Source organism: Rhodotorula graminis (genome assembly GCF_001329695.1).
Source record: "Rhodotorula graminis WP1 unplaced genomic scaffold RHOBAscaffold_14, whole genome shotgun sequence".
Taxonomy (NCBI): Eukaryota; Fungi; Basidiomycota; class Microbotryomycetes; order Sporidiobolales; family Sporidiobolaceae; genus Rhodotorula; species Rhodotorula graminis.
Window position 1 is genome coordinate 611,051 of NW_017264941.1, and position 27,351 is coordinate 638,401.

At 68.9% G+C, this 27,351-nt stretch overlaps 9 protein-coding genes across 9 annotated transcripts; 3 read left to right on the forward strand and 6 right to left on the reverse strand.

Annotated features, from left to right (window-relative positions):
• Positions 1 to 5,022: 5,022 nt before the first annotated feature.
• RHOBADRAFT_17918 (uncharacterized protein) lies at positions 5,023 to 5,619 on the reverse strand (the record flags this gene model as incomplete). Its single annotated transcript, XM_018412395.1, has 4 exons — positions 5,023 to 5,058; positions 5,136 to 5,231; positions 5,305 to 5,442; positions 5,521 to 5,619. Coding segments are annotated over 4 exons (369 nt in total), but the record flags the coding sequence as incomplete, so codon positions are not given.
• A 372-nt stretch (positions 5,620 to 5,991) lies between these two features.
• On the reverse strand, positions 5,992 to 7,229 carry RHOBADRAFT_66919 (uncharacterized protein). The gene is made up of 7 exons (XM_018419121.1): positions 7,186 to 7,229; positions 7,118 to 7,125; positions 6,806 to 6,889; positions 6,639 to 6,723; positions 6,412 to 6,505; positions 6,227 to 6,308; positions 5,992 to 6,110 (listed from the first exon to the last, which is right to left on the reverse strand). The coding sequence occupies exons 1-7, from the start codon at positions 7,205 to 7,207 to the stop codon at positions 6,066 to 6,068; spliced, it is 420 nt and encodes a 139-aa protein (XP_018268749.1). The 5' UTR covers positions 7,208 to 7,229; the 3' UTR covers positions 5,992 to 6,065.
• A 2,594-nt stretch (positions 7,230 to 9,823) lies between these two features.
• RHOBADRAFT_39308 (uncharacterized protein) lies at positions 9,824 to 12,317 on the reverse strand (the record flags this gene model as incomplete). The annotated part of the gene is made up of 5 exons (XM_018413611.1): positions 9,824 to 10,089; positions 10,161 to 10,605; positions 10,735 to 11,051; positions 11,183 to 11,878; positions 11,984 to 12,317. The coding sequence occupies 5 exons, from the start codon at positions 12,315 to 12,317 to the stop codon at positions 9,956 to 9,958; spliced, it is 1,926 nt and encodes a 641-aa protein (XP_018268750.1). The 3' UTR covers positions 9,824 to 9,955.
• A 1,290-nt stretch (positions 12,318 to 13,607) lies between these two features.
• RHOBADRAFT_39309 (uncharacterized protein) lies at positions 13,608 to 15,764 on the reverse strand (the record flags this gene model as incomplete). Its single annotated transcript, XM_018413612.1, has 9 exons — positions 13,608 to 14,214; positions 14,285 to 14,459; positions 14,527 to 14,614; positions 14,681 to 14,889; positions 14,964 to 15,100; positions 15,167 to 15,196; positions 15,263 to 15,276; positions 15,358 to 15,445; positions 15,523 to 15,764. The coding sequence occupies 9 exons, from the start codon at positions 15,762 to 15,764 to the stop codon at positions 13,608 to 13,610; spliced, it is 1,590 nt and encodes a 529-aa protein (XP_018268751.1).
• A 563-nt stretch (positions 15,765 to 16,327) lies between these two features.
• On the forward strand, positions 16,328 to 18,186 carry RHOBADRAFT_55781 (uncharacterized protein; the record flags this gene model as incomplete). The annotated part of the gene is made up of 9 exons (XM_018418011.1): positions 16,328 to 16,381; positions 16,461 to 16,494; positions 16,557 to 16,825; positions 16,888 to 16,972; positions 17,033 to 17,122; positions 17,187 to 17,610; positions 17,693 to 17,886; positions 17,947 to 18,000; positions 18,067 to 18,186. 9 exons carry the CDS (start codon positions 16,328 to 16,330, stop codon positions 18,156 to 18,158), a joined length of 1,296 nt encoding a protein of 431 aa, XP_018268752.1. The 3' UTR covers positions 18,159 to 18,186.
• Positions 18,187 to 18,310: 124 nt separating this feature from the next.
• RHOBADRAFT_39312 (uncharacterized protein) lies at positions 18,311 to 22,840 on the reverse strand (the record flags this gene model as incomplete). The annotated part of the gene is made up of 7 exons (XM_018413613.1): positions 18,311 to 18,501; positions 18,588 to 18,982; positions 19,067 to 19,717; positions 19,860 to 20,202; positions 20,313 to 21,705; positions 21,770 to 22,029; positions 22,109 to 22,840. The coding sequence occupies 7 exons, from the start codon at positions 22,838 to 22,840 to the stop codon at positions 18,358 to 18,360; spliced, it is 3,918 nt and encodes a 1,305-aa protein (XP_018268753.1). The 3' UTR covers positions 18,311 to 18,357.
• A 266-nt stretch (positions 22,841 to 23,106) lies between these two features.
• Positions 23,107 to 24,185, forward strand: RHOBADRAFT_39313 (uncharacterized protein; the record flags this gene model as incomplete). Its single annotated transcript, XM_018413614.1, has 4 exons — positions 23,107 to 23,293; positions 23,376 to 23,599; positions 23,686 to 23,788; positions 23,915 to 24,185. 4 exons carry the CDS (start codon positions 23,107 to 23,109, stop codon positions 24,106 to 24,108), a joined length of 708 nt encoding a protein of 235 aa, XP_018268754.1. The 3' UTR covers positions 24,109 to 24,185.
• Positions 24,186 to 24,513: 328 nt separating this feature from the next.
• RHOBADRAFT_46752 (uncharacterized protein) lies at positions 24,514 to 25,556 on the reverse strand (the record flags this gene model as incomplete). The annotated part of the gene is made up of 4 exons (XM_018414848.1): positions 24,514 to 24,545; positions 24,608 to 24,815; positions 24,887 to 25,146; positions 25,232 to 25,556. 4 exons carry the CDS (start codon positions 25,554 to 25,556, stop codon positions 24,514 to 24,516), a joined length of 825 nt encoding a protein of 274 aa, XP_018268755.1.
• Positions 25,557 to 25,883: 327 nt separating this feature from the next.
• Positions 25,884 to 27,320, forward strand: RHOBADRAFT_46753 (uncharacterized protein; the record flags this gene model as incomplete). The annotated part of the gene is made up of 3 exons (XM_018414849.1): positions 25,884 to 26,274; positions 26,353 to 27,073; positions 27,151 to 27,320. Coding segments are annotated over 3 exons (1,282 nt in total), but the record flags the coding sequence as incomplete, so codon positions are not given.
• Between the last annotated feature and the right edge of the window lie 31 nt (positions 27,321 to 27,351).

Below are 27,351 nucleotides of genomic sequence, written 5' to 3' on the forward strand. Positions count from 1 at the left end.
AGCGGCTGCGCACAAGAAGAGAATGGTCAGGTCCGTGCGCAGAGGATGCAGAAAGGAGGAGAAAGAGACGACGCACTGCCACGAGAGCGCCTCCTCGATGTCGACGTCCTCGAGCTGCAGGGCGAGCAGCCTCGCCGTCTCGGGCTGCATCTCGTCTGCGGCAGGGAGCACAGTCAGTCTCGCTTCTCCTTAATCGGAAAGATGCGAGAGAGAGAGTCGGGCGCACCGAGCTGTAGCGAGTTTTGAAGGAGCTGGATCGCCTGCGCCCTGACGGTCGAGTTGGTCGAGTCGAGGTACAGCTCGGCGAGCGCGTTCAGGACGGGCACATCTCGCGCCGACAACGGGTCGCCAAGGAGCTTGAACAGGCGAGCGCGCTCCTTCTCGAACTGCGGGCGTAGGGGCAGGGTCAGTGTTTGAGTCGAGAAGGTCCGAGCGAGGAGAGAGGGGGCGACGGACCGCCTGCATCTCGTTCCAGGCTGCCCTCCTCCTGCCGCTCTTGGTCTCGCTGAGGGGGAGGTCCCACTCTGGGTCCCTGCCCGTCTTGCGCAACTCGCGCCGCACCTGCTTCTCCTCCTCGGACAGCTGCGGAACCGGGAACGGGCCTGGCCCGCGACGTGCCGGCTTGACCGGTGGGCGAGCGACGTAGCGCTTGGGCTCGACTGCGGCGCGCGTGCTCGACGACGAGTAGATGGACCGGGATGGGGACGAGCAGGGCGACTCGTGAGGCCGAGGAGGATCGTGCGCCGGGACAAGGTCGGCGTCGCCGTAGCCGCTCGGGCTCTCCTCGACAGGACCGTCGGGTGTGCTCGAGCTCATCTCGTGCCGGTCCTGCATGCGCGGCGACGATGGCGCTGGTGACCGCTCGCTCAAGGTCGTCGGCTCCCCGGGCTCGGTTGACGAGCGCGACGACGCCATCTCGGCGGGGACGAGAGGCGGAGATCTGGGCGACGAGGCCGCCGTGAGCTCGTCGTTGGCGCCCCGTCGGTCGGCGCCGTGCAGGTCGGGCTCGGTCGAGGCGGCGGCCGCTTGCCGAGAGGGAGCTCGCCCGACGGCGACAGGTGCCGCTCGACGTGCGTCGACTGGCGGTTCGACCGCAACGACGACGCCTGGAGCGAACGAGAGGAGCGGGCGACGCTGCGGCGGTGTCGAGGCCGGCGAGCCGACACCGAACAGGGACGACTCCGGCGACAGGGCGTCGCTCGACGGGTTCCACCTCGACAGGGTCGCGCTCGACGGGTACGGCTCGCCATACGGCTCGCCCGTCGCGCCGTAGAAGGGCGAGGGCGAGGACCGTGGCGAGCGCCGACTGCTCGCCGAGTCCTCGAAGGTGCGGCGGCGCGACGACGACGAGGTCGGCTGGCCCGCGGTCGACAGGTACTCGGTCGCCGAGACGTACTCGGACGGCGTACGGGTTGTCGAGCTGGGCGAGACCATGTCGCTCGCGCGACTGGCGGACGGCGGCACCGACGATTTGGTCGGCGAGCGCGAAGTCGAGGCGCGCGAGGCGACTCGGGGCGACAGCGTCGAGCTTGCAGGTTGCTCTGCGTCGACGGCGGCGAGACGCGAACGCGAGTGCGACGTCGCGAGGTCGGTGCGGCTTGAGCGGCTCGAGCGGCCTGCGCGCTCGGTCGACGACGCCTGCGACGGCTCGCTTGTCTCGCCGCTCGCGCCGACTGCGACGCCACTCGCCCACCGCGAGATGTCGTCCCTGCACGACGAAGGGCTGCTCAGCTGCTGCGCCGAGCGAGGCTCGCCGCTGCGCAAGCTCGACGTCCTCGCCGAGTTGCCGAGCGCGGTCGACGGCTCGCCGCGGTGGCGTCGCGCCTCCTGAACGTCGTGCTCGACAAAAGAGCTGATCGGCGTGGGCCGGCGTCCGGAAGGGACGCCGCTCATGCGCGACTGGGCCGCCGCGTCGCTCGACCAGTCGCGCGGCGAGGCTGCGTCTGGCGGCGGGCTCCTCGGCGACGCCCAGGCCGCGCCCGTCGCAGTCGAGTAGGTCGCCGAGCGCGAAGAGGGCGAGTCGAAGCCGTAGTCGAGAGGCCGGAGGAGGGGCGAGTCGACGAGGGCGAACTGGACGAGGGAGCGGTTGTCGAGGGAGGGCGAGCGGACCGAGGAGCGGGCCGAGGATGTCGCACTGACGAGGTAGTGCCCGTCACGTTGTCGAGACGGCGCTCGGGAGGAGGAGGAAGAGAGGAGGAGCGAGGGCGACTCGAGCGTGCGGCGAGGGTCCGTGCGGAGCGACGGCTCGGACGGTTGCGAAACGTGACGGCTCGAGGACGGGGTGTGGCTCGAGTCGCCCACGGCGCTCGCCTCGATCGAAAGCCGGGACGAGCGAGGCGGCCCGTCCATCGCGCTCGACGCCGGCCCGCAGAAGGACGACTCGCGACCTGCGGCATCGTCCTCACTGCTCGGCGGTCTCGCTCGCGACCCGGCGCCGAAGCCCTGCGACGGCGCAGTCGACGCCCTCGACCCACGCGACGCGGCGCCGCTTGACGGGACGGCCGACAGCCGAACCTGCGCCGAGCTCGTCGCCCGGCTCCGGCGAGACGCCGTCGACGCTGCGGACGGCGCTGTCGACTCGTGCGCGGTGCCGAGGAAGAACGAGTCGGCGAGCGACGACGAGTCGACGCCGGGCGCAGCGTGCGCATAGTCGGCGGCCGTGAGCGACGGGTCGTACTCGACGCCGGGAGGGAGGATCGAGGTGCCGCCCGACCGGGGCGAGGCCGTCTCGCCGGGTGCATCGTGGTCGTCGTGGACCGATGACCGTGCGGCGGTAGAACGAGTGCGGCGAGAGGCGAGGGAAGGCTCGGCGAGGGCGGTCGACGGCGGGACGCTCGTCCCGGCACCGAAGAACTGCTCGCTCGCCGGACGGCCCTCGCTCGGCGCAAAGCTCGACAGCTCATCGTGGTCGACCACGGTGCTCGCGGCGAGAGACGCGACGGCGCCGACCACGCGCGGCGACCTGGGCGATCTCGGCCCGCCGCGCTCGACCCTCGCCGATCTCGACACCGCCGAGCACTCGCTGTGCGCGTCGACGTACTCGAATCCCTCGGAAGGGCTCGAGAAGGCGCGGCGGTGCTGCTGCTGCGGCGGCTCGTGCGGGTCGCGGCGCCGGGTGGACGAGCGCGACAGGAAGCTCGCGCCCGAGCGGAACGAGAGCGCCGGCGACGAGTGCGTCGGCTCGGTCTCGGTGACGATAGGGCCTGCGAGGTGGGAGCGTGAGACGCCGGTACGGGTTGGTCGTCGACGACACGTGGGCAGAGATGGACGCACTGAGGACCGCCCTGCCCCAATCTCCTCCTCCAAGCCCGACCGGGTTCCCCCAAAAGTCCCTCAACCCACCATCGTCCGGGATGCGCCTCGTGCGCTCGGCCCACTCGCGCTCCTCGCCGCCGAGCTCGCCGTCGACGAGCGGCGCGCGCTGGGTGCGCAGGCCCGAGCGCGCCGGGAGGTACGACCACCCGAGGGCGCGGAAGAGCGGGGCACGCTCGCGCTCGAGGTGCGGGAACGAGGTGCCGGCCGAGGGTGCGACAGGAGGGGAGGGCATGGGCGTCAGGGTGCGGTCGGCTGGGCGGGGCGAGATGGCGCCGGGAGGAGGCGAGGGTGGCGGCGACACGCTCGTCGAGCGCACAGGGGGGGGGGGTGATGGAGGGCGAGAGCGGTAGGTCGACCGAGGCGAGCCGACGGGCGTCATGATGACGGGCGGCGAGTCGTGCGGCGTGGTCGAGGCGAACGGCGTGCGCGTGCCGCCGGGCGCGCGCAGGTCGAGTCGCTCGTCGGCGGCCCAGGCGTCGCCTCGAGGGTCGCAGGTCGAGGTACGGGTCGAAGGAGGCGAGTTGGGGAGGAACAGGGCGGGTTGAGCGGGCGACGCGACCTTGGACGGAGCGAGGCTCGAGAGGTCGGGCGTGTCGACCGGTGGCGCACGAGGCCAGTCTTCTGCTGCGCCCAACGGGAGCAAGAGTCAGAAGAGGGCGTCGAAGGGTCCAGGGATGAACTGAGGACGCACCTTGAGCCGAACGAAGCTGTGCCGCCCCAACGCCTCGCCGTGGCTCGCCGCCGAGTCGCTCCCACACGCCCTGCATCATCCTCCCGAGGACCTCCTCCTGCTCCGGCCTGAGCGCGTACTTGCTCCTCAGCCTCGCGCGCTCGCGCTCGTGCGCATCGTGCGCCGTCGCGCCGTCATGCGACCGGGGCGGCGCAGGTAGTGGAGGAGGGACGACGGGCGACCTCGGCGGCGGGCCGAACAGGGCCTCGCCTTGTGCCGTGTGGGCATAGTCGGACGCCGCGAACAGGTCGGCTGGACGGGCGAGGGTCGAGTCGCCGGCGGGCGGGCGAGGACGGAGGTGGGTCGAGCGGAGGGAGAAGGGGTTGGAGCGGGTCGAGGCGGACGAGGGGGATGGTGGATCGCTCGTCGGGGTGAGCTGTGCGGGCGAGTCGGTCCAGGGCTGGGTCGCTGGTGGGCTGCGGGCGGCGAGAGGGCGAGGGGCGTGTGCTTGCGGGGTTGCGGCGCGAGGCGGCGACGACATGGCCCGCGCGAGCGCTGTGGCGGCGTGGGCGAGCGAGCGGCGCGGGTCGGGCACGGGCCCAGTTGGTCGCAGCAGCTGGCTGTGCGAGGTGGTCGAGAAAAGAGAGCGAGAGCGAGAGAGCAGAGGCCCCGACTCGGTGCGGGGAACCGCAGCAGGCGCGAGCGCACCCCGCCCGACACCTAGCACCACCGACAAGCACAAGCACAGCAGCGTCAAGCTTCTCTCGAGTTCTGCGTCCTCTCTCGACCAGTTCACCGTCTCGCGCCTCGTCGAAAGCACAAAGGCCAGCCTCTCCCCCACCGCTCCTCGGCCGCCCTTGTCCCACTCTGAGGCAGAAGACGACGTTGCGGCTTGGGTCTTGACGGATGCACGGATCGAAAGAGAGAGGGTGAAAGGGGCTAGGCGAGCCGGGGGAATATACGCGGGCGGCGCGGTCGGGCGAACGAGGGGACGAGGGCGAGGACGGCGGGTCGAAGGAGCGCTCGAGTCGGTGCGTCTAGTAGCCGACGCCGATCAGGTAGTCGGCGAGGTCCTGCGCGTGCGCAGAAGAGTGGGCCAGGTCAGCTCGTCATGGTCGCCGAGCGCGACGAGAGAGGAGCGGGGGCGCACCTCGACAATCTTGGTCGCCTCGCCGGGCACGGTCGGGTGCGAGTACTCGGCGACGAGCACTGCCTGCGTCGTCTTGACGCACACGATGCCGTCGGCCTGCGAGCGCACGGCAACACGGGGCCAGGTAAGCCTCGGCTGGACCGAGGGGAGGGAAGAGTGTGGGACGCACCTGCTTCTTGCCGTACACGCTGCGGTCGTCGGCACGGATGGTGAGGAACTTTGTGCCGGCGGCACGGACGCCGCTCGCCTGGGCCGACGAGGGGTCGTTGAAGGCGGCGACGATGGCGTTCTGCTCGTCGGGCGCGAGCTGCGGGTCACGGGCAGGCAGACAGGTGGGTCAGGACACGAGCGGTCGACCGAGGGTGGTGCGAGGTTGTGGACGCACGTTGTAGCCCTGGGACTGGGCCCACACGCCGCCCTGCTGGCCGAGGATGGCGGCCTTGGTCACCTTGCCCGTGCCGAGGAGGTTCGAGTCGACGTCTGCGTCGGGGCGTGCGCCGGGTCAGTGGGAGTGCTGTACGGGTGCACAGTGACAGACAAGAGTGGGACTCACAGGCTGCACGCGAGAGGACGACGAGGGCGAGGGAGCGATGACGATGAGGGCGACCAGGCGAGGGGACGGGCGGGTGCGAGAGTCAGCTCCGGGGGCGAGGGCATACGGGTAGGCGAGCAAGGGCGCACTCTGCCAGGACATGGTGCTGCTGAGGATGCGAGAGAGGAGGAGGGAGACGACGACCACCTCGAGCCTCTCGCCCGTCGCCCGGCCCGGATCCACGGCCACTCGCTGCTCGCACACTCTCCTGACAAAGCTCTCGAAGGCTCGTCCAGCTCGCACGTCTCTCGCTGTAGCCGGCCTCGCGAGTCGAAGCACACACGCGCACACTTGCATCCCGCACCTCGACACGCTCTCGCTCCCGCCCGTCTCCCTCCTCACACTGGGCTCTGCTTCCGCACACCGCATATCCGATCCGTCACCTGCACGAGGTCGTGTGTGTCAGTCGACAGTCTCGCAAGGCGCAAGCTCGCCTCGGCTCGACGGGGCCACGAGTCGTCGACGTGCACGAGGCGCGAGGTGCAACAGGCCGACGCACCTGCCGCACGCCCGGCGCGCTCAAAAAGTGTCCAATGACGGGCAGTTGTCGCATGAAGGAAAGCACGACCGGGAAGAAGTCGCTGCAGGGAGGACGACGCCGGAAGGGGTGCGAGAGAGTCAGCGCCGCGTCACTCGAGCAGGCCCGCCACGAGAGTGCCACCTGAGTAGGAACGAGAGACGCACCCAAACAGGTTCAGGAACCCGAACATCTCGATCAGGACGCCGAAGAAAGGGTATTTGAGGAACACGAGGAGGATGCCGCCGACGAACGCAAACGCTGCGAGTCGAGGCGGGTTCGATGGCGAGTCAGTCGTCGTCGTCGACCGAGGCTACGACGTGCGCGCCAACACGGCGTGTCTTGTGAGGCGCCGACTGCCCGCGAGTGAGGGGAAGGCCGAAGCCGGACGCACTCCCTCGCAACTTGTTCCGCCTCGCAAAGAAGTACCACGTCTTGCGCGGTCCGATGATGAGCGGCAGCCCGCACACGAACAGGATCTGCGAGGGAAACGAGGGGCTCGTCAGGTCTGTCCTGGCGAGAGGGAGCGAGGAGAGAGAGAGAGGGAGGGAGAGGACGTACATTGCCGAGAGCGATGAGGGCGCCGTCGAAGAGCATGATGACGCCGAGGAGCATGAAGAAGGCGCCGAAGGACGTGAGGCCGACCTGTTGCGCGTGTCGAAAAAGGCATCGAGAGAGAGGGTGAAGCCGTGCCGAGGGGAGGGAGATGGGGAGGAGGAGAGGGAAGCGAAAGTCAGCTCGCCCTCGCTCTGGAGGACCTGACACGCGGGCTGCGGCCATCTCGAGAGGGCTGTGGTCCTTTGGCGCTATCCACCGCCAGACCTGCACGGTAGGGGCGAGGTGGAGCCCTCATCGTGGTTGGGGAGCACTCACGCCGATTTCTGTACGGCGAGGAGTCAGCGAGTGCGTGTGAGAGGGCCGAGAGGACTGTGAGAGCTCACTCTGAGAGTCTGTGAGCCACATGGCGCGTCTCGAGGTGCGTGAAGGCGAGGAGGGCTGCAGCTCTCCACCTCCGCCGCGCTCCCCTCTCGCGCTCTCTCCGCCGCAGACCGTCACATCGCTTCGACTGAGACACGGTCTCGCTGGACAAGGCTGCACAACTCTGCTTATTTTGCAACACACCCGTGCGACACGAGAAAGACCCTGTCGAGCGACTTGCCGTCGAGCCCGACCGCCCTCCACTCGAACACGTCCCGCGCGAGCACCTCGCCGTCCTCGTCGCTGCACCGCCGCGCCCGGTCCACCTCGTACACTCGCACACCCTCGCCTCGTCGACCGGCGGCGAGCGCCCCCTCGACGTCGAGCGCAGAAGGCGGCTCGACCGCGCCCGCCCCCGCGAACGACAGCGCGATCCAGCCGCCGTGGTGCACGCCCGAGCGCGACACGCCCATCCACCCCCACTCCTCGACCCGGTCCGCGTCGAGCGTCCCTCCCGCACCGCCGAGCGTCACGAGGAGCATGCCCTCGTCCTGCACCGCGCCCCGCTCGCGCACCTCGGCCGTGCGCTCCCACCCCTTTTCCCGGGCGGCGGCGGCGGCGAACGCGCCCACTGCGGCCGAGTCGGGCGCAGCGGCGAAAGGCGGGACGAGCGAGTAGGGGAGGAAACCGCGTGTGTAGGCGTGCGAGTGGCCCGACAGGACGATCGAGCACCCGGCGCGGGCGAGGAGGGGAAGCAGCGTCGTGCGGACGTACGCAGACCTGCGGGAGGGGCGAGGCGGCAAGAGTTAGTTCGTGTGCAACAAGGACGGCAGGCTGACCGTCGTGCGAGAGGGTACAGGCGGCTGAGAGGGAAAGAGGGGGACGCACCACTGCGACTCGCCGCCGGTCGTCCACGCCTCGCGGTCCCACCACTCGATCCACGGCGCCGTGTGCACGACGACGACGCGAAAGCTCGTCCTGCTCCACTCGACCCGCCCGACCTCGTGCCGCAACCACCGCTCCTGCTCGTGCTGCTCGGCGACCGTCGGCAGGTTCGAGTCGAGGACGAGGACCCGCATCCTCGCGTGCGGCGACAGCGCGTAGTACGTGCCGCGCCCTTGACCCTCCCAGGGCCCGCCGGTGTAGGCGTTGACGCCCGTCGGGTCCCAGTCGTGGTTGCCCCTCGCGAGCAGGATCGGCAGCTTCTGGCCCATGCGCCACCGGCTCGACAGGCCGCGCGTCAGGACGTCCCACAGGTCCGTCTGCCACTGGACGAGGTCGTGCGGGTTCTGGGTCGCGTCGCCGGCGTGCAGGAGGAGATGCGGGCGGCGCAGAGGGGAAAGTGGGCGAGTCGACGGGGACGAGAAAGCCGAGGGGAGGGCCGAGGGCGCAAAATACCGCGACGGGAGCGAGCCGGCGACCGACAGGAGGCGCAGGAGGACGCGGCGGAAGACGCGCAGGTTGTACTGGTTGTCGGCGACGCACGCAATGTGCAGCGTCGTCGGCTCGCCGTCGGCGGCGACCTCGGGCCCGAGCCACGGGATCGCGTGGCGGACGACGGCGTGCGTCCTCGAGCTCGAGACGAGGGCGAGCTCGTACTGGTACAGCTCGCCGCCGCGCAGACCGCCGACACGCGCCGTGTGGACGATGCGGGCACCCTGCGACTCGGTCTCGGGTACGAGCACGGCGCGCTCGACCTCGAGCGGGCCCCACTCCCACTCGGCGCGGGCTCGTCCAGCTGCCCCTCGTGGCTCGCCGGCGAAGCCCCTGCCCATGCTCGTGCCCGCACTCGGCCGCCGCTTGGTGCCGCGCCTCGCGCTCCACTCGCGCTCGTGGCCGCACCCGGCCGTCTCCCACACGAGGACGGCCTGGTCCTCGCCGCGGGCAAAGACGAGTGGCTCTTTGCGCAATGCGCAGGGCGTCGAGCGTAGGCCGAGAGGCGCGAGGAGCGGAGAGGACCACCGCTCCGAGTGGGCGCGGTCGACGAGCTTGAACCGGACGAGGTACAGGAGCGAGGTCGTCGGTGCCGCGAGTCGATGGACGGCGGTAACGACAAGTAGGACGACGAGGACGACGAGGGCGACTTGGCGAGGTCGTCGTCGGCGCAAGCTGGCGCGAGGAGGCGGTGGTGGTGCGGACGAGGTCGTGGGCAGGGCGCGTTTGTCGAGCGAGGGGAGCGGTGGCGGCGCTGCGGCGAACGATGCTGGACCTGCAATGCTTGCCGAGCTGCCGGTGCGGACCAGAGGCGCTCGCTGGGTGCGAGGGCGCAGGCTCGACAGGGCCGGGCCGAGAGGTCGAGCGGGCGAGGGCGAGCGGGCCATGGCACTGGCTAGGGCAAGGACGAGAGGGTCAGTCGGGGCTCACATGGCCACTGATGCGGCTGAAAAAACAGTCTGGGCGCACCGGTCGCGGTCTTCTACCGTGGCATTCGACACGAAGTGGTCCGGGGCGATGAGGCTGGGGCGGATCAGGCGCCGACGACGCTGCCCAAGCGGGGCCGTGCAGGCGCGCTTCGAGTACAGTCGAGTAGTGCTCGCGGCCGTCCCTCGCAGCCGGAGCGAGAGGGGTGGTGCTGCTCTCGCTCAACCGCGGCCGACCCGGCGACGCGATCTGGACGAGGGACGGCGAGTCGGCTCGACTCTCTCGGGCGGTGCAGTGGGGCTGAGCGTGAGAGTACATTGATGCACAAGAACCTGCACGGGGCCAAACTACAGCCGGACGACCTCCTCTCGCAGACCCGCTCGATCCCCCTTCTCGACCCTCGCATCCTCCGCGTCGACCGCCTCGGCCGACTCAGAGCTTCGACTCGCGTGCCGCCGCCTCGTGCAGATCCATGAGCATGTCGGCCGCCTTGCGGAAGTTCTGCATGTACCGTGCGCCGGGCACGTCGTCGGTGCAGGTGACCGACAGCTGTAGCTCGTCCGAGTCTGCGTCGTGGCGGCGGCAGACGGTCAGGTCGGGCACTCTCTGGACAAGGAAGAGAAAGGTGACGACGCACGGATCATGTAAGGAATGCCGAGCCCGCCCTCGACGACAGGGCCCCAGCCGTACGACGGCGCGTGCCGGATGTAGATCTGGCTCGTCGACATGCGCCACGTCGCGCTCTCCTTGACGAGCGGGTCGGCAAACAGGCCGTCGCCCTCCATGACGGCGGCGCGCTCCTCGGCCGTGATGTCGGGCGACGTCGCGGCGAGCATCTTGAGGCCGAACAGGTGCCGGTCGATGCCCGACCCGGACGACGCGAGCTTCATGTCCGAGCCATGGTGCGCGATGGCGGCGCGGAACAGGGCGACCTTGTCGGCGGCCGACGAGTCCGACGGGTGGTCGACGAGCGCTTGGACGAACGCGAGCGACTCGGGCGTGAGGATCCGGACCGTCTCGGTGCGGCCAAGCTGGAACCGCCGAGTCTGCGCCGCCTCGTACGTCGCACAGGCGCGGTTGAACTGCGGGGCGGGCACGAGTGGGTCAGTCAAAGATGTCCGATAGATGCCGGGGAAGCCAGGGGCGAGGGGCGAGATGAGGGAAAGGGCGCGAGGGAGGGGGGAGGGAAAGCAAGGAGGGCGGTGACGGACCGTGAGGTAGTAGGCGAGCTGAAACAGCATTTGGCACCACCCGTCCGGGCTCGTCTTCATCTTCTTGATGCCCTCCTTGCCGTAGCGCATGTACATCGTGTAGTGCACCCGGTACTTGTCGATGTGGGCGGCAAACTCCTTCTCGGCGTCGGCGATGTGCTGCCGAGAGGTCGAGTCGAGGTCGAACTCGAGCAGCGTCGGCTCGGGTGCAGAGGAAGAGGCCGACGAGGAAGGGAACGCGTCGCCGTGGAGGATGCGCTTGGTGAGGTAGTCGTTCATGCGGGCCGTGGGCGTGCCTGCGAGCGTACGGCGCACGACTCAGTGGGATTCGAGCGACGCGAGAGAAGCGCGAGTGGGAGAGACAGAGACGTACCGTCCATGCCTGAGGAGGAAAGCGACCGTCAGTACGCTGACGGGAGAAAGGCGCGAGGGGAAGACGAGGACGCACAGGAATGCTCGCCGATGCACCCGGCCTCGCCGTTGCGGTACACGACCCACTGCAGCGGCTTGTCCCACCACCGGTTCCCGCCCTCAGCTCCTCCCGTCCACAGCATTTTGCTCCACTCCTCGAGCTCGCGCCTGCCCTTCCACGGGTCGGGCGTCGCCTCGTCGAGCGCGATGACGAACGCCGCGTGGTGGATCTCGCGCAGGGTGGCGACGTTGTTCGGCGACGAGGCGACGAGATGCCCGTGAGCGTCGGCCCAGCGATCGCGGTTGACGGCCGTCAAGATGCCGACAGGTGGTGCCGCCGCCGCCTCGGCGCCGCCTTCTCGGTCGGCGACGTCGATGACCTTCTGGATCGCCGCCTGCAGCGTGTCGACGCCGTACTCGTCGCCGTGAGGGTCCCGGAAGGGCACCTTGAAGAAGCGGTTGCGCTTGACGACGAGGAAGTGCTGCGCCGTCGGGTCGTCCTCGCGCGTCTTGACGGCGTAGTCGGCGGGCGAGGCCGGGATGCGACACGCGTTCCACATCCACTTGTACGACTCGTTGCACAGCTCGCCTTGGGCCGGGTCCTTGGGGTTGTTGAGCTCTGGCTCGAGGAGGCCCTTGACGACGAGGCGGCGAAACTCGAGGGCGGTCTTGGCGATGGTGGCGGCGACGTAGGCGGGGTCGGACGCAGGAGGATCGACGGTGCCGCGGGGAGCTTGCGGGAAGCGGTCGAACTGTGCGCGGCGACGGGACCCGGGTCAGCGTGAACGTTGAGAGGGGCAACAGGGAGGGGGAGGAAGGCCGGAAAGTGGACGCACACCAAAGTAGTACGAGACGTTGACGACGACGCTGTCACGGTAGGCCATGTAGGCCTGCTCGTCCCAGTCCTCGGCGAGCCAGTTGCGCACGCCCGGCTGCTCGCGCTTGCGCTCGAGGAGGCGCTGGAGCTTGTCGCCGACGGCGCCGGGCCGGGCGAACGCCTCGAGCTTGGCGTGCAGTGCTTCGAGCTGGGCGTGGTCGGCGGCGAGAGGCTCGCACGAGCGCGAGAGGCGGGCGAGGGTGTCGGCCAACTTGGGGACGGGGAGCCGGGGCAGCTTGTCGCCCTGGTTGCGGTACAGGGGCGAGTCGACCGGGGTGGCCGAGGGGACGTTCATGCGCCAGTCGGCCCACTTGGGCGTCGTCAAGGGCGGCATGTCGGGGCCGAGCTGGTGAACCGAGGGGGCCAAGGGCGAGGGCGAGGTGAAGAGCGAGCGCGCGGCTGCGACGTGTCGGGTGCGGCGCACAGGTGCCCTTGCGGTGCGCAGGATCGAGCTGCCGAGCATGCAGGCGGCTCTGAGCGAGCGAGCGGGTGGTGGGAGCGAGCCGAGGACGAGGTCCGGCACCCGGCCACTCCCCACACGGCAGCCGAGGTTCGCGAGGGAAATCTCTCTTGCTCGCTCGCACAGGGGGGCTGGGATGGTGCACCAGTGATACAGGGCATCCGACACTAGGTGCGCTACCGCCAGGGGTTGTCGCTGTCGCTCAAGACTGGGTGCCCGTGCGGGAACGGCCCTCGTCTCCGTCGACTCGCCGACTCGTCGACGCCCGCCTGCTTGACGTTGCGCTCCTTCTCCTGCACCGCGATCCGCACCACCTCGTCCTTGTCCTCGCTCCCACCGCTGCTCGACGACGAGCCAGCGTCGGCGTCGTCGCCCGCCCGACCCGGCACGGGCCCGTCCGCCTCCTCGTCGCGCTCGACGACGTCCAGCACGTGCGCCCGCTCGCCCGGGACCGGGCTCTTGACCTGGGCGCCCTCCCTCGCCGTCTCGGGATCGAGGTGCCGCGCCGAGCCCGCCGCCGCGTCGTCGCCGTCGCCGGGCGGGACGTACGCGACGCGGTACACGCGCGTCTTCTTGCCGCCCGGCTCGCCTCGCCGCCGCTGCCGCATCTGCTCCTCCTGCTCGGCCTGGACGTCCTCGACGACGAGGTCGACGGCGTCGGGCGGAAGGCGCCCTTGCTCCTCGTGCTCGCGCCCGGTCCCGCGCGCCGTGTCCTTGTCCGGGCTGCCGAGCGGGAGCGCCGCGTGCAGGACGTGCGACGCGCCCGTCAGGATCGCCGTGCCGACCGGAGCCGGATGGTCGGACGACGTCGCCTGGTCCGAGCGGGCCGACGACTGGTGCCGAGGGCGCGCCGCCGCGTCACGCTGCTTCTGCGTCTCCTCGAGCTCGCCCTGGATCGCGAGCGAGTCGCCTCGGACGAGCGGTTGTCGCTCGGCGAGGGCGCCATACGAGCCGGGGCGGTGCTTGGCGAAAGGGCGCAGCGCCTTGTTGGCCCGAACGCGGACCCGGCCCGACAGGATGGCGTCCTCCTCGTCGCGAACTCGGCGCCGAGCAGCCTCGCGAGAGGCGTCGACGACAGGGTACTTCCAGTCACCTGCGCAAGGGGCGAGCGAGACGGTGTCAGGGTCATGCTCGACCAGGAGAAGGCGAAAGGAGAGAAGGATGGCGGGACGCACCGTACTCGAGCTCGCGCGACTCGCGGTACAGCCGCTCAACCTCCTTCTCCTCCATCTCGTCGACCGGGTGAAACTCGAGGCTCTCGGCGTCGCTGACGTCGCCGTGGTCGAGTTGGTCGTACGCCCTCCCGCCCTCCCACCACCCGAGCCCGAGCGGGCCCGCGCTGTCGTTCATGGCCCGCTTCTTGGCCCGCTCGGCTTCGGCCCACTCGGGATCGACGTGCAGGACCTCGTCGTCGTGCGCCCGGGGCGCGTACCCCTCGCGCGCCTCGACTCGCTCCTCGAGCCGCCGGTGCACCTCGTGGATGGGCCGGCTCGACAGCCCGCCGCCGAGCATGCCGTCGCCGCGCCGGCCGTAGGCGTCCTCCTCGCGACCGGGCTGGTTCAGCCAGTACTTGCGCCCGCCGTCGGCGGTCGAGTAGCGCAGGCCGGCCCGGATGCGACGGTCGCGCACGAGGCCCGACGCGTGCAGCGCGCCCGACGCCGGCTCGTAGGTGCGGTACGAGAAGCCCGAGCCGCGCAGGGTGCCGATTGAGTCGAGGAACAGGTCCTTGTACCTGTGCGGCAAGGGGATGCGAGTCAGTGAGGCTCGGAGAGAAGGAAGGCGAGGAGGAGGGGAGAGCTTGCCCGAACGCGTCCTTGAGGGCGTGCCACATGGGCAGCCGACCGCTGTAGACGTGGTTGTCGTCGACGTAGTCGGTGTACGAGAAGGCGTACAGGTGGAGGAAGGCGAAAAGGGGCATCTCGAAGCAGACAAGCGTGTCCTGGACGGCGAGCGACAGCTGCTCAGTGTCGTAACGGGCTGCGGGTGGGACGACGAGGTCAGTAGACGGTCTGCGAGACGGACGAGGTGGACTAGGACGACGTACAGGAGCGCAACAGCCCCGCTGCGACGCCGATGGACACGGCGAACCCTTGCCAGAACGAGAAGAAGATGATGCCCTTGACCGACAGGAACTGCGTGTACGACAGCGTCAGGCTCGGCTATGGTGAATCAGAGAGAGTGTGTGTGTGGGGACGGACCTTGGGCATGGGCCGGTACGGCTTGAGGTCGCTCGACGTGGCGACCCAGAACATGGCGAGGCAGTACAGCGACAGCGAGACCGACAGGTTGTACACGATCGAGACGTAGGTGTAGCCCGAGTCCTTGGCGAGCGCGCCGTCCTTGTACGTGTCGGTGGCCTTCATGATGACGGTCGCGAGGGCAAGAAGGGGCTTGATCTGGACGTATTCTGTGGGCGCTCGGCGACGGTAAGTCACTGCGACGACCTCTGAGAGCGAGAGGGCGGAGCGAATCGTGACGCACGGAGGATGCCACGCTTGAGGCCGAGGAAAGTGAACGGGTCGCTCGCGTCCATCGGGTGAAGAAAGAGGTTGACAGGCCAGGGATGCGGAACCGGGTCTCGGCCATGAAGAGTGATGATGAGAGAGCGCTCGCCGCCACTGTAAGGAAGATGACGAGAGTTAGGGCCGCTCGATGGGTCGTGCGAGGGCGGGAGGAGGACGCACAGGTACTCGACGAGGAGGCTGAAGAAGCAGCTGCGAGGACAGGAGCGAGTCAGCGGGGCCGCCCTGACGCTCAGGGCGGAGGTACTGGAGACGCACTAGATGACAAAGGCCTGTGGGCAGGGAGGGAAGCACGGAGAGTGAGCTCAGAGGTGCGAGGGAAGGGCGAGGTTGAGGAGGAAGTCGAGGCGCACCTCGTACACGTCGCGGATGGCGTCCAAGAAGAAGGCGAGTTCGAGCGAGTACAGTGAGATGAGGGACGCGACCGAGTATATGGGGACCCTGCGAGCGAGGACGAGGTCAGGCCAGGGAGGAGGAGGGGGAGGAGAGGTGGGAGGTGGGGGAGGCGAGGGACGCACATGACGAGGATGCGGACGACGAGTCGCTGGAGTCGCGGCTTGTGGTAGTGCTTGAGCTGGAGCCAGACGGTGGCGATGCTGAGGATGGTCGACAGGCCGGCCGAGATGGTCGCGGTGATGAGGATGGGGAGCGGGAGGTGGGAGCCAGATCCGACCGGGTTGTCCTGCGCTGCTTGTGCGACGGGCCCTGCCACTGTGACGAGGCTCGTGGCGGCCCATCGTGCTGCCGCCTGGGCGAGCATGTCGCCTCGCAAGAGCGAGGTGGGGGGAGGGATGACGCGGGCTCGAGAGGTGGCGCGAGCGGCTGGGCGGTGCGGACTGGGAGGTGGAGGACCCTGAGCTGTGTTTGAGCTGGTGCAAGCCACACGCAGGCTGGCTGAGCGAGGTGGGCGGCGTGGTCGAGGCCGCATCTGCGCCAGCTCGCTCGCTCGACTCTCGCCCTCTCGGCGACCGCTCTCGCTCTTGGCCGCTGCGCGTTCTGCTCAAACTCGCAGAGTAGAGCCTGCAGGCTCGAGTGCCGGCCTGGCTCCCTGCGCTGGCGCGGTTGCCGCTCCAGCTCGACCGCTCTCGCTCCGCCGGCACCTCGTCCGACGGCGTCCGCCGCACGGCGCGCACTACTTGCGTCCGCCTCTCCTGTCTGCGCCGGCGACGCGTGCACTTCAGCTCTCGGCCCCCTTCCGTGGAGCTGCCGAGGCACGCAATCCGGCCGCTTCGGCACGCGTTTCCTCGACGACTTGCTCTGCGCTCCCGTCCGCGCTCTCGCCTATGCTCCCTTCTCGTCGGTCGGCTCCTGCACCTTGCCAAGATGTTCCGCTGGATCGCCTACTTCTCGACGCAGCCGATCCTGGTCGCCGACGTGGTGAGCCGTCCTGCTCCTTTCCCCTCCTCGCATCTCGCGCGGTCGGCTCACTCAGCCTGTGTCGTTCGTCCCGGCCCAGATCCTTCGCCCAGAGCACGCCATCGTCAAGCAGAGTGAGCCCACTTGCTCTCGCTCGTCAGGCAGGATCGCCCGCTGACCTCGCCGCCCGCCGCAGTCGACGAGCACTACTTGCCGGGCATTCAGGCGCCGGCGTCGGACGGTGGCGGGCCCAACAGCTTCACCAACGTCGACGGCTTCGGCATCGGCTGGTACTCGTCCGTCCCGAACCGCTACCGGATCCACGACACGCCGCGCGAGCAGTACCCGCACCCGCCGCTCGAGCCCGTCGTCTACCGCAACATCCTCCCGCCGATCCACGACCTCAACCTGCACGGCCTCGCCAACGCCATCGAGAGCTCGACCGTCTTTGGGCACGTTCGCGCGGTGCGTCGGCCGTGTCCCTTTCTCCCCCCTAGTCCGAGCCGGCACTGAATCGTCGGTCGCAGACGGTCGGGTCGCCAGTTGCCGTGGCCAACTGCCACCCTTTCCGAGCAGGCCGGCTTCTCTTCATGCACAACGGCGCCGTCGGAGGTGCGTCGACCGTCTCGCCGGATCTGCAGCGCCTCCTTACTGACTCGTCGTCTTCCTCAGGCTTCATCGACGCCCAGGTCCGCATTCTGTCGAGGCTCTCGCACTCGGCGAGGCTCACGATCCAGGGCAACACCGATTCTGAGCATGTCTGTACGTCGACGATCCTCTCTCGCCGAAAGGGAGAATGTCCTGACGCAGAGTCCCTTGCCCGCAGTTGCCCTCTTTTTCACCTACTTGGACCCGCACGGCCCGTGGATGCGCGACTACCGCCCTCAAGAACTCGAGGACGCACTCGAACACACGGTCTCGACGCTCATCACGGCATGCGAGCCCGCACGAGGCTGGCTCGAGGGCGACGGGAGGACCGTGCGCAGCTGGCTCTCGCTCAACGTCGCCGTCACGGACGGCTCGTCCTTCCTCGCCTTGCGCTTCGCCCATCCGCCCGAGCGCGAACCTCCTTCCCTCTACTACTCGAGCGTGGGCGGCAGTGCACTCGACCGCCGATATTGCTCGCACCCGGACGGCGGGCCAGACGTCGGCGACCGGCCCCGCACAGAGCACGAGCCGCACGTCGTCGTCGCGAGCGAGCCAATGACGAGGGCCAAGGGCGACGACTGGACCTTGATGCGGCCCGGCGAGTGCGTCGTTCCGTCCTCTTTCCCCGTTTCCAGCACGACGATCCTGACCTTCCCAAGTTGCCTCGCTCTCCCTCGCCTGCAGCCTTTTGACCACGTCGCACGCCGAGCTCGACCTCGTCTCTCGACATCGCGTACAGCAACACCGGCGCGGCACTGCCATCAACAAGGGCTGGTTCGAGCCACGCGTGCGGCCCCTCTTCCTCGACCACGACATCCTCTCGCCCAAGCACGCGAGCCGGGTTGTCGCACAGCCAGCGCCCGTCTCTTCGAGTCACGGTGCGTCACCTCCCACTCTGCGCCCCCTCGCAACTGTTGCCTGACCCGCCTCTTCCACAGGCACGCCGGCTCTCGTGCGCCGTGCGCGCCGAGACTCGGTCGCTCAAGTCTATGGTGAGCTCTCTCTCTATGCTCTCGCAGTTCGAGTCACTCTTTGACGTCGTCTCGAACGTCACGCAGCCGACCCGAGGCTCGCTCGCTCGCCTCAAGAACACGCACGCCGACGCCGCCCAGTCTCGACCTCGGGCTCGGACCGCTCAACCTTGTCGTAGCTGTTTTTGCAACTCCTCGTTCTCTCTGTGTCGCCTGCGACTCGAGACGTGTAGCTCGACGAGCTCGCTTTGCGAGCTCAGCAGGTACCGAGCGAGCGAGAGCAAGTTCGAGAGCGTTGACGAGGGAAGAGCTCTCTCGAGGCCCACAGCGCGACGACGAACGGGGAGTGAAAGTGCAATACATCTCTCGACGGCTCGACTACTTCTTGCCGCCTCCCGCACGCTTCAGGCCCGTGATACCAAGCTTCGGGCCGCGCTGGTTCGACTTCTTGCCGGCGACCTGCGACAGCGGCACGAAGGCGTACGGCTGCATGCCGTCCTTCTTGACGTCTCCTCCTGCGCGCTGTAGACGATCGAGAGGGCGTCAGGACGAGGGACGACGAGAGAAGGAAGGGAAAAGGAGAGAGAGAGAGAGAGACGTGGACGCACCTTGGCCTTGAACTCCTGGCCGACGCGCTGCACCTCCTTCTTCTGCTTCTTCCTCTTGCCGCCGACCTCGAGCTCCTTGAGGCCCGCCGTGACAGGCACGTCGCGCTCGACGTCGTTGTCGTCGGCGTCGTCAAAGTCGTCGTTGCCGCGCCCACGCTTGCCCTGCGTCTTGTTGAACTTGACGCGGCCTCGTGCGTCGCGCGTGTGCCCGTCCTCGCCGTGCATCGCCTCGACGTAGTCGCCCATGCCGGCGCCACGAGACGGGCCCGACTTGGGCGCGCCCTCGTCGTCGTCGTCCGAGCCCGACTCGTTGAAGCGGAACCGGCCGGCATCGTCCGTCTTGAAGTGCGAGTCGAGCGGCTTGCGCGATGTCGACGGGGCGGCAGGCTTGGCGGCTGCGAGTGAAGGCGGTGAAGATGAGGGTCGGCTCGATTGAGGAAGGCTCGAAAGGAGAAAGAGAGAGAGAGAAAGAGACGCACCAGAGATGCGGCTCATCATGCGGTCGTCGAGCAGGTCGAGCACCTCGTCCTCGCCCTCCTGGATGTAGGCGCCGCCGTCCTCGCGGTCCTTCTTGGCCTTGCGCGCCATCGCCTTGCGGTTCTTGACGCCCGACGGCGCCGTCTTGCCCGGGTCGGCCGGCTCGGCCTCGCCCTCGGACGCCGACACGTCCGACTCGGAGCCGTACAGGACCTCGTCGTACGCCGAGCGCTGCGCGGTCTGCGGGCGAGGCGCGCCCTCGTCGTCCGAGTTGTCGGCGCCGTCGACGTCCATGACGGCGGCGGCGGCGGCCTTCTTCTTCTTGCTGCGCGCGTGCCGCTTGCGGATGTTGCTGACGAGCTTCTTGTCGTCCTCGGGCACGTAGCGCTCGACCTCGCCATAGCCGTACTTGCGGATCATGCGCTCGAGGAGGTGGCGAATCTTGACCTTGAAGTGGTTCGAGTGCTCGTGCGACCAGTTGACCAGCGACGGGACGAGCTGCGGCAGCGACGGCGTGACGAGCGCCGACTTGAGCGTGACGACGGCAATCTTGACGAAGCCGAGGCCGGCCTTGACGATCTCGCGGTTGGCCGACGTGAGGAAGACGACGATGGTGTCGACGAGCTCGGCGAGGTACGAGTCGTCGAGCGAGGCTGCGGACGGCGAGACAGTGTCAGATACTGCTCGGCTGAAGGAGAAACTCGGACAAGGGAGAGGACGAGGGCGACGAGAGGGGAAAGTCGACGAGGGCGGGGAGGAGGAGGGGCGGGACGAGGAGGGCCGGCGAGGACGCACTGTGGAACTCCCAGACGAGGCGACCGAGCGCACCAATCGAGGCCGCGATCATGTGCGGGTTGCTCGCCGCGAGACCGGCGCTGAGCATCGTGACAAACTCCTCCTCGTTGGCGTCGACCTCGTCCTCCATCGAGTCCTCCATGCCCTTGATCAGGTGGCGCTTGATGCGCCCGCCGGCCGCCATCTTTTGGCCCATCGAGACGAGCAGGTCGTAGGCGGCCTCGCGCGTGACGCCGTTCGACTCCTTGGTGCCGAGGACGGCCTCGGGGATGAGCGACGGGACGATGTGGAGCGAGTCGACGGGAATGAGGGGAACGAGCGCGGCGAGCAGCGACACGCGGTCCTGCAGGGTCGAGGCAGAGACGGTCAATAAGACGTGCGACGACGCAGGGCAGAGACAGGGCGGCGACGAGGCGAGGAAGGGAGGAAAGGGGCAGGGGGCAAGGGACGCACCCGCTTGGCGCCGTTCGCCACCTTGGCCGAGCCCTCGACGATGGCGTCGATGACCTCGCCCTCGCGACCCTTGAGCACCTCGCTCTTGGTCTCCTCGCACAGGCGCGCGAGGATGCGGTAGCCCTTCTTCTGGACGGCCGCGTCGGCGCTCGCGACGACCTTGTCGCTCAGGGCAAAGTCGAACAGGACGCGGGCGGTCGGGCCTCGTGCCTGCGGGACGAGCGTGACGAGGATGTCGAGGAGGGCGTGGGCGGCGGGCAGGGTCGGGTCGTCCTTGGACGAGCCGTGCTGGTGCGGCGTGTGCGCCGCGGCATCGAGCGCCTGCGACGCGAGCCCGCTCACGCGCTCGTACGTGCCGGCGAGCTCGTCGGCGGGCAGGATAGCGACCCAGGCCGCGACCGTCTCGAGGACGTAGCCGCCCTCGCCGCGCGCCATCTTGCCGTACACGTTGAACGCGACGCTCAGGACCGTCTGGGCGAGCGACTGGAGGTGCGCGAGCGACGCCTTGCCGTCGGCGGGCGTCAGGCCGAACTGCTCGCGCAGGAGGTCGGGCGGCGACGTCGAGTTGGCGAGGGCGAGCGTGGTCGCGAGAAGGGTCGACAGGGCCTTGAAGATGCTCGGGCGCAGCGACGCCTGCGTGTACACGACGTTGGCGACGAGCGACACAAAGTCGGTGTCGAACGCCGTCACGAGGTCCGTCGGGTACTCGCAGTAGCCCGGGAGGAGGGCCCACACCTGGCCGACGAGCGTCTCCCACACCTTGGCCTCCATGGCGCGCTCGGCCGCCTTGGCCTCCTCGGCTTTGTTGAAGAAGCCGGCCGACAGGGGGACGAACGTGTCGCGGAAGTGCCCGAGGCGCGTGTTGGTGATGGCGGGCTTGAGGAGCGGGAGGAGCCACGCGCGCGCCTTGGCCGGGTTGGCGTTCTCTGCCGAGAGGCCGAGCGGGAGGAACCGGAGGACGGTCGCCGGGCCGAGGACCTTGATGGCGCTGTCGAGGACGGCGTCGGCCTCCTTCTTCCACTCGAACCGCGAGTCCTCGCGCTGCTTGCCGACGAGGACGAGCATCTTGCTGAGGAGGGTCGCGGCGGCGGGCTCGCCGGCCGACGTGCGCAGGCGCAGGCGGAGGAACAGGGCCTTGATGAGCGCGAGGACGTGGGGCTGGGCCTGGGCGGCGAACCGCGCCGAGGTGAGGGCCTTCTCGACGTGCTCGATGACGGCGCGCGTGGTCGGGCCCGAGGCGAGGATGTCGTCGTCGGTGAGGCAGTGGCGGATCATGAGGGCGCAGGCGGTCTCGACGGCGAGGCGGAGCGCCGGAGTAGTGGCGGACGCGAGGAGGGAAAGGGTCGAGGGGAAGAGGGTCGTGAGGCGGTCGAGGGCGGCGGTCGAGTCGGTCCTGCAGGGCGGCGCAAAGTCAGTTCCCGGCCGTGCGGTCGAGACGCGAAGGTTCGAGGACGCACCTCGCGTAGGCCACCATGCCCTCACCGACGCCTTCCACCCATCCCGCGAGGAGCTTCTCGCCCTGCTCGGTGCCCTCGGCGACCTTTGGGCGAGCCTGGACGAGGGCGTCGAGCGTGTCGCGCACGTGGTCGTCGGAGAGGTGCTCGGCGGCGTGTGCGGCCGAGAAGAGGTGCGAGAGGAGGGTGAGGGCGGCGAGGGTGAGGTGCTGAGACGAGAGGGTGAGGGTCGACAGGAGGAGCGGGAGGAGCGTCGGGGTCGACTGTCGGGCGGACACAGGCAAGGTCGTCAGGCTCGTGTCGCGACAGAGAGAGAGAGACGGGGAGTAGATCGGGGCGCACCGAGACGGGCCAGCTCGTGCCGAGGTTGCGGATGAAGGTGAGGAGGGCAATGGCGCGGCTCTCGTCGGCGCCGTGCTCGTCGGGCTTTGCGCCGACGGCCGCCTTGCCGCCGCGCTTTGCGGCGCGCAGGGCGTCGTCGAGCTTGGCGCAGACCCACTGGGCCGTCTCGTCGGCGTACGGGTGGACGGCGGCGGGCGGCGGCGGCGACGCGAGGACGGCGTGGACGGCCTCCTGGGCGCGGCGGCGGACCTTTGGGCGGGCGTCGGCCGAGAGCGAGAGGACGGTGGCGTAGACGGAACGGCAGCCGTCAAGGTCCTTCTCGAGGGCCTGTGCGGGCGCTGCGACGAGGAGCGACTGGGCGAGGGCGACGAGGCTCTTGAGGGCCGGGGCGTGCTGGGCGAACGAGGCGAGGAGGGGCTGGAGGGTCTTGAGGGTGTGGTGCTTGGCGCGCAGAGCTTGTGGGTCGAGGTGCGGCGCGAGGAGGCCGAGGAGGTAGAGGGTGGCCTCGAGGAGCTGGCGCTTGTCGGACGCGGGCTTGGCGGCTTGCGGGTCGGCGGCGAGCTGGTCGAGGGTCGACAGGAGGGCGACCCAGTAGGCCTCTGGGGCGCGCTGGTCCGGGCCGAGCGTGTCGTCGACGGCGAGGAGGAGGTGGGCCGGGCGCTGGATGGCGGGGACCTGCGAGCCGGACTGGGCGCGGATCTTGGCCCACTGCGCGTCGAGGGTGGTGCTCATGGTCGCTGTGCGAGTGCTGGGTGCCAGTCCCTGGTGAGCGGGAGCGAGCTGTTGAGCCAAGCTGGTTCCGACTGTCGCTCGAGCTCGAAGCCGATTCGATGCACCGCCCCCGCGCGCCGTCGCTGCTACTTGCCCTATCGGGAGAGCAGCTCGACACTAACTAGTATTCGCCTCGGTAAGCGCTGATTACCTTTCGCCGAAGCGGCGCGTCCTCATCGCCTCACCTCCCTCCTTCTCCACCTCCTTTGCTCGACATCCACCTCGAGATGGCCTCGCCGCAGACTGGCACTTCCCTCGTCGAGCGCACGCCCGCTCTCGAGCACGACCCCTCGCTCGCGCGCGAGGACGTCGCTGGCCAACCCACCGGCCCTTCGTCCCCGTACCCGGTCTACCTTGACGGCTGGGTCACCCGAGGCTTCGGTCGCGGCTCCAAGGACCTCGGCTGCCCCACCGGTGAGCTCCCTCTTTCGCCCAGGCAGCGCGCGGCGGCGAGCACACGAGGCTGACTCGTCCCACCCTCTCCGCTCGCCTGCAGCCAACCTCCCCGACTCGAGCATCGAGCCGTACGCCTCGACCCTCTCGACCGGCGTCTACTTCGGCTGGGCTCGCGTCCTCGACCCGGCGAGTGCGCCTCGCGACTCGACCACGACCGCCTTCGCCGCTGCAGCCGATTCGCGGCGAGGCGACCACGACGAGGTGCACCCGATGGTCATGAGCGTCGGCTGGAACCCGTACTACAAGAACAGCACGCGCACGGCGGTCCGTCCCCTCTCTCTCTCTCTCTGGCCTGTTGCCGCCCACCTCGACCGCGAGAGCTGACCACCCTCCCTCTCGCCCTCGCGCAGGAGGTCCACATCTTGCACGACTACCCCGCCGACTTTTACGGCAAGGAGCTGCGCGTCGTCATGCTCGGCTTCATCCGCCCCGAGTACAACTACTCGAGCCTCGGTGCGTCCTCGTGTCCGCAATCTCGAGCGAGCTTGTCCTCGTGCGGCAAGCGCAGTGCCCGTCGCCCAGATTGCGCTCGGCGAGGTTTGTCGAACACGTGTCTGACGCCTTTACGAGCTGCGACAGACGCCCTCATCAAGGACATCAACCACGACAAGCTCGTCGCCCTCAACTCGGTCGCGCCCTCTCGCGCGCCCTACGCCTCGTACCGCGACGACGCCTTCTTCTTCGCGCCTTCGACCCTCCGTCCGCCAACCGACGACCCGACCAAGCCGAGGGTCAAGCCGAGCGAGCAGGAGGCGGCAGCAGAGACGGCCTGAGCGCGGACGAGCGAGTCGCCGAGCCGGTCGCGCAGTAGACGCAGCAGCTAGAAGTGCAGTGCATGTTGTACGCCGTCCCTTTCGTGCTGCACGACGCGCAAGCTTGTCGACCTCGAAGCTCTCGAGCGGGCGCGACATTGGCGAAACTGGCTCGTGCAGCGGCTCATCGGCTTCTCGTTCTCGATCTCTCCTCAGACGAGGGCACGAGGGAGGGATGGAGACGAACAAGGTACTCGTTACGGCAGGGAATAGGTACTGAGAGAAAGGAGGACTAGGACAAAGAGAGAGAGAGAGAGAGTAGAGAGAGAGAGCGAGAAAGAGAGACAGAGAGTGGGTCGGTCAGGAGGGCGTCGAGGGAAGCTGAGGAGGGCTCGTCGACGCAGATTGACCAAGAGGGTGAGGCGATCAGATCTTCTGGCCGAAGAACCAGCTGTCGACTGGGCCAAGGTGGGTCAGTGCGCGGCCGAGGAGAGGGGACCCAGGTCGAAAAGGAGCTCACGGTCTTGGCCGTCGCTGCCCTGGCTGATGTCGACGCTGCCGATGAGCTCCCAGCCGAGGCCGTCGAGCGCGGCGAGAATGTTGCACGCGAGGATGCGGGCGTGGTTGACCTCGGAGCCGGACGACGTATGCCACGGGTACCCGCGCAGCTTGATCTGCCAGGCGCCCGGCTCCTTGAGCGCCTGCGACTGGATGCCTGCGGGCCATGACTGTGGCGGTGACGAGGCGGATCAGGGCCTGCGCGTGCGAGAGAGGATAGGCGAGGAGGAAGAAGACGAACCGAAACGGCGGCGAGAAAGGCGTTCAGGACCTCGTCGTTCGGCGGGTCGATGATGCGCGCCTTGTCGCCCTGGTTGAAGCTGACCGAGAAGACCTGGCGAGCGAGTGGCGGGCCCGAGCGGAACAGGAGCGTGTCCTTGTCGTAGCCTTTGCGCGACAGGTCCACCTCCGAGGCGAGGTGCCAGCCTTGGCTCGACAGGCATGCGAGGAGGTTGCTCACGAGGCGTCGAGACGGGACAGCTTGTTCGGCTTGGCCATACCCTGTTGCAGAAAGAGAGGGATGGCGTGAGCGAGGGCTCGTACGTGCGAGCGCATGAGAAGGAGAGGGGGCGGGGGAGGGACGCACACGGGTTGCCCCTCAGCTTGAACTCGTACGAGACGGGGTCAGACACGCCGGCATGCTGGATGCCAAGGGCCCACGAGCGGGTGATGGCGTCGTGCACAGGCTGAATGACGGTCGGCGGGAAGGCGATGAGGCGCACGCGGTCGCTGCGAGCGAGGTGGAGGGCGGCGTAGGTCGGGGCGACCGGGCGAGTCGGGTTGGCGTACGAGCTCGTCGGGTGCGGGTGCGGGTACTCGGGCGGCGGCAGGTGCTGCTGGGGCGGGATCTGCTGGCTGGACGAGGACGTTGGCGCCTTGGCATCGGTCGCGAAGTGGCGGAAGATGGACATGCCGGCGGTCTCGATGTAGAGCGGCGGGTCTGCGCGCGGTTCGAGACGAGGGTCAGTTGTGCGGACCTGGAGCGGACTCGAGGTTGGACGAGCGGGGCGGGGAGGAGGGACTGCGAGCCGGCTGCGACGAGGCCGTTCGGGTCGAACCGAGTCGAGTGACGAGCTCACTAGTGAGGGTGTGGTGCACCGTCTCGGCGTCAGAGCTGAGTTGTGGGCGAGCGAGACGAGCCAACACAGGTTGCCCCGTCGGTCGAGTCGCCCTTGGCACCGCCTCACTCGCCCCACCTCGCTGTGCGGCCTCTGCTGCGAGCTCAACAGCCGCACACAATGCTCAACTCGGCACCCACCGCCGTGCGCACCTCGCTGCGCTCCCTCCGCCGCCGTGCCGAGCCGTCCCCCGCCTCATCGTGGCTCCGCACTTCAACCCTCCCACGACCGCTCCCACCGACACCGGCAGCCTGCTGCGCACCGCCATCCACCTCGTTCACCCGTATACCAGCCTCCACCCGTCCAGCCTCGACGGCAGCGCGACCTCGTCTCGAGGACGACCCCCCATTGTCCTCCTCGACCCTCCCCTCCCCCTCGACAACCGCCCCACCAACCCCTCTCGCTCGGTCCGACATCAAGCTCCGCCCTTATCAAGTCGACTGCATCCGCGCCGTCCTCGACGAGCTCGAGCGCGGCGAGTTTTCCCGGCTCGGAGTGAGCGCTCCCACCGGTCCGCCCCACTTTCCCTCGTCCTGGCAGCCGCAGCGCAGCGGCACGTCGACGAGACTGACCCTCGTACTTGTCACAGGCTCGGGCAAGACCGCCATCTTCACCTCGCTCATCTCGCACCTCCCCGCCCTCGTCCACCCCGTCTCGGGCGAGGTCGCGACCCGGGTCCTCGTCATCGTCAACTCGATCCAGCTCGCGACCCAGACGGCCGACGCCGTCAAGCGCGCTTTCCCGCAACTCGTCGTCGAGGTCGAGCAGGGCCGCAGCCTCGCGACCGGCGCCGCCGACGTCACCGTCTGCACGTTCCAGACGCTCGCCCGCTCGTCCTTTGCCCGCCTCGAAAAGTTCCTCCCCGAGCACTACAAGGCCGTCATCGTCGACGAGGCGCACCACGCCGCAGCCCCGTCGTACCTCGAGATCCTCGCCCGCTTCGACTCGCACGTCGAGCACGCGCTCGGCGCCGCCGGCGTCGACACGCGCCGCGTCGAGGCCAACGAGATCGCGCCCGCCGTCGACCAAGCCGAGCACGTGACGTCGACGGCCTACGAGAACGACGTCGAGGGCGAGTTCTTGCCACCGTCGGACGAGGGCGGCGCGTCGGCCGACGGCGACGGCGTGCCCGACTCGCACCTGCCGAGCCCGTCGCCGCTCCTCGCCAACCTCGACGAGCTCGGCCGCATGCGTGTCCCTCTCCTCGCCTTTACGGCGACCTGGGGCCGCGCAGACGGCCTCGCCCTCGGCAAGATCTTTGAGAAGATCGTCTGGCACGGCGAGTGGCTCGACATGATCCGCGGCAACTGGTGCGTCCCCCTCGTTCTCCTTGTCGTACCCCCTCTCGTCGAGAGTCGACACTGACCCGGCTCTCTGTGTCCCGCAGGTTGTCGCAGCTCGAGTTCACGACCGTCCACCTCGGCTCGGCCGTCGACATGGCCCAGATCGACGTCTCGAGCTCGACGGGCGACTTTACCGCCGCAAGTCTCGCTCGCTCGATCGACAAGGACGCCGTCAACAAGCTCGCCGTCAACGCCTGGCTCGAAAATGCCCGAGGTGCGTCGTCATCCTCGTTCAGCGCGGGCCC

What these genes read in the sequence shown, in the direction of transcription:
- RHOBADRAFT_66919 (XM_018419121.1), bottom strand. Translation starts at nt 7,207, where the DNA reads ATGTGGCTCACAGACTCTCAGA. An exon ending in CCCTCATCGCTCTCGGCAAT is followed by an intron (nt 6,724 to 6,805) that starts GTACGTCCTCTC and finishes TTTCCCTCGCAG; the next exon opens with ATCCTGTTCGTGTGCGGGCT. An exon ending in GCGCGCCGGGCGTGCGGCAG is followed by an intron (nt 6,111 to 6,226) that starts GTGCGTCGGCCT and finishes GACCTCGTGCAG; the next exon opens with GTGACGGATCGGATATGCGG.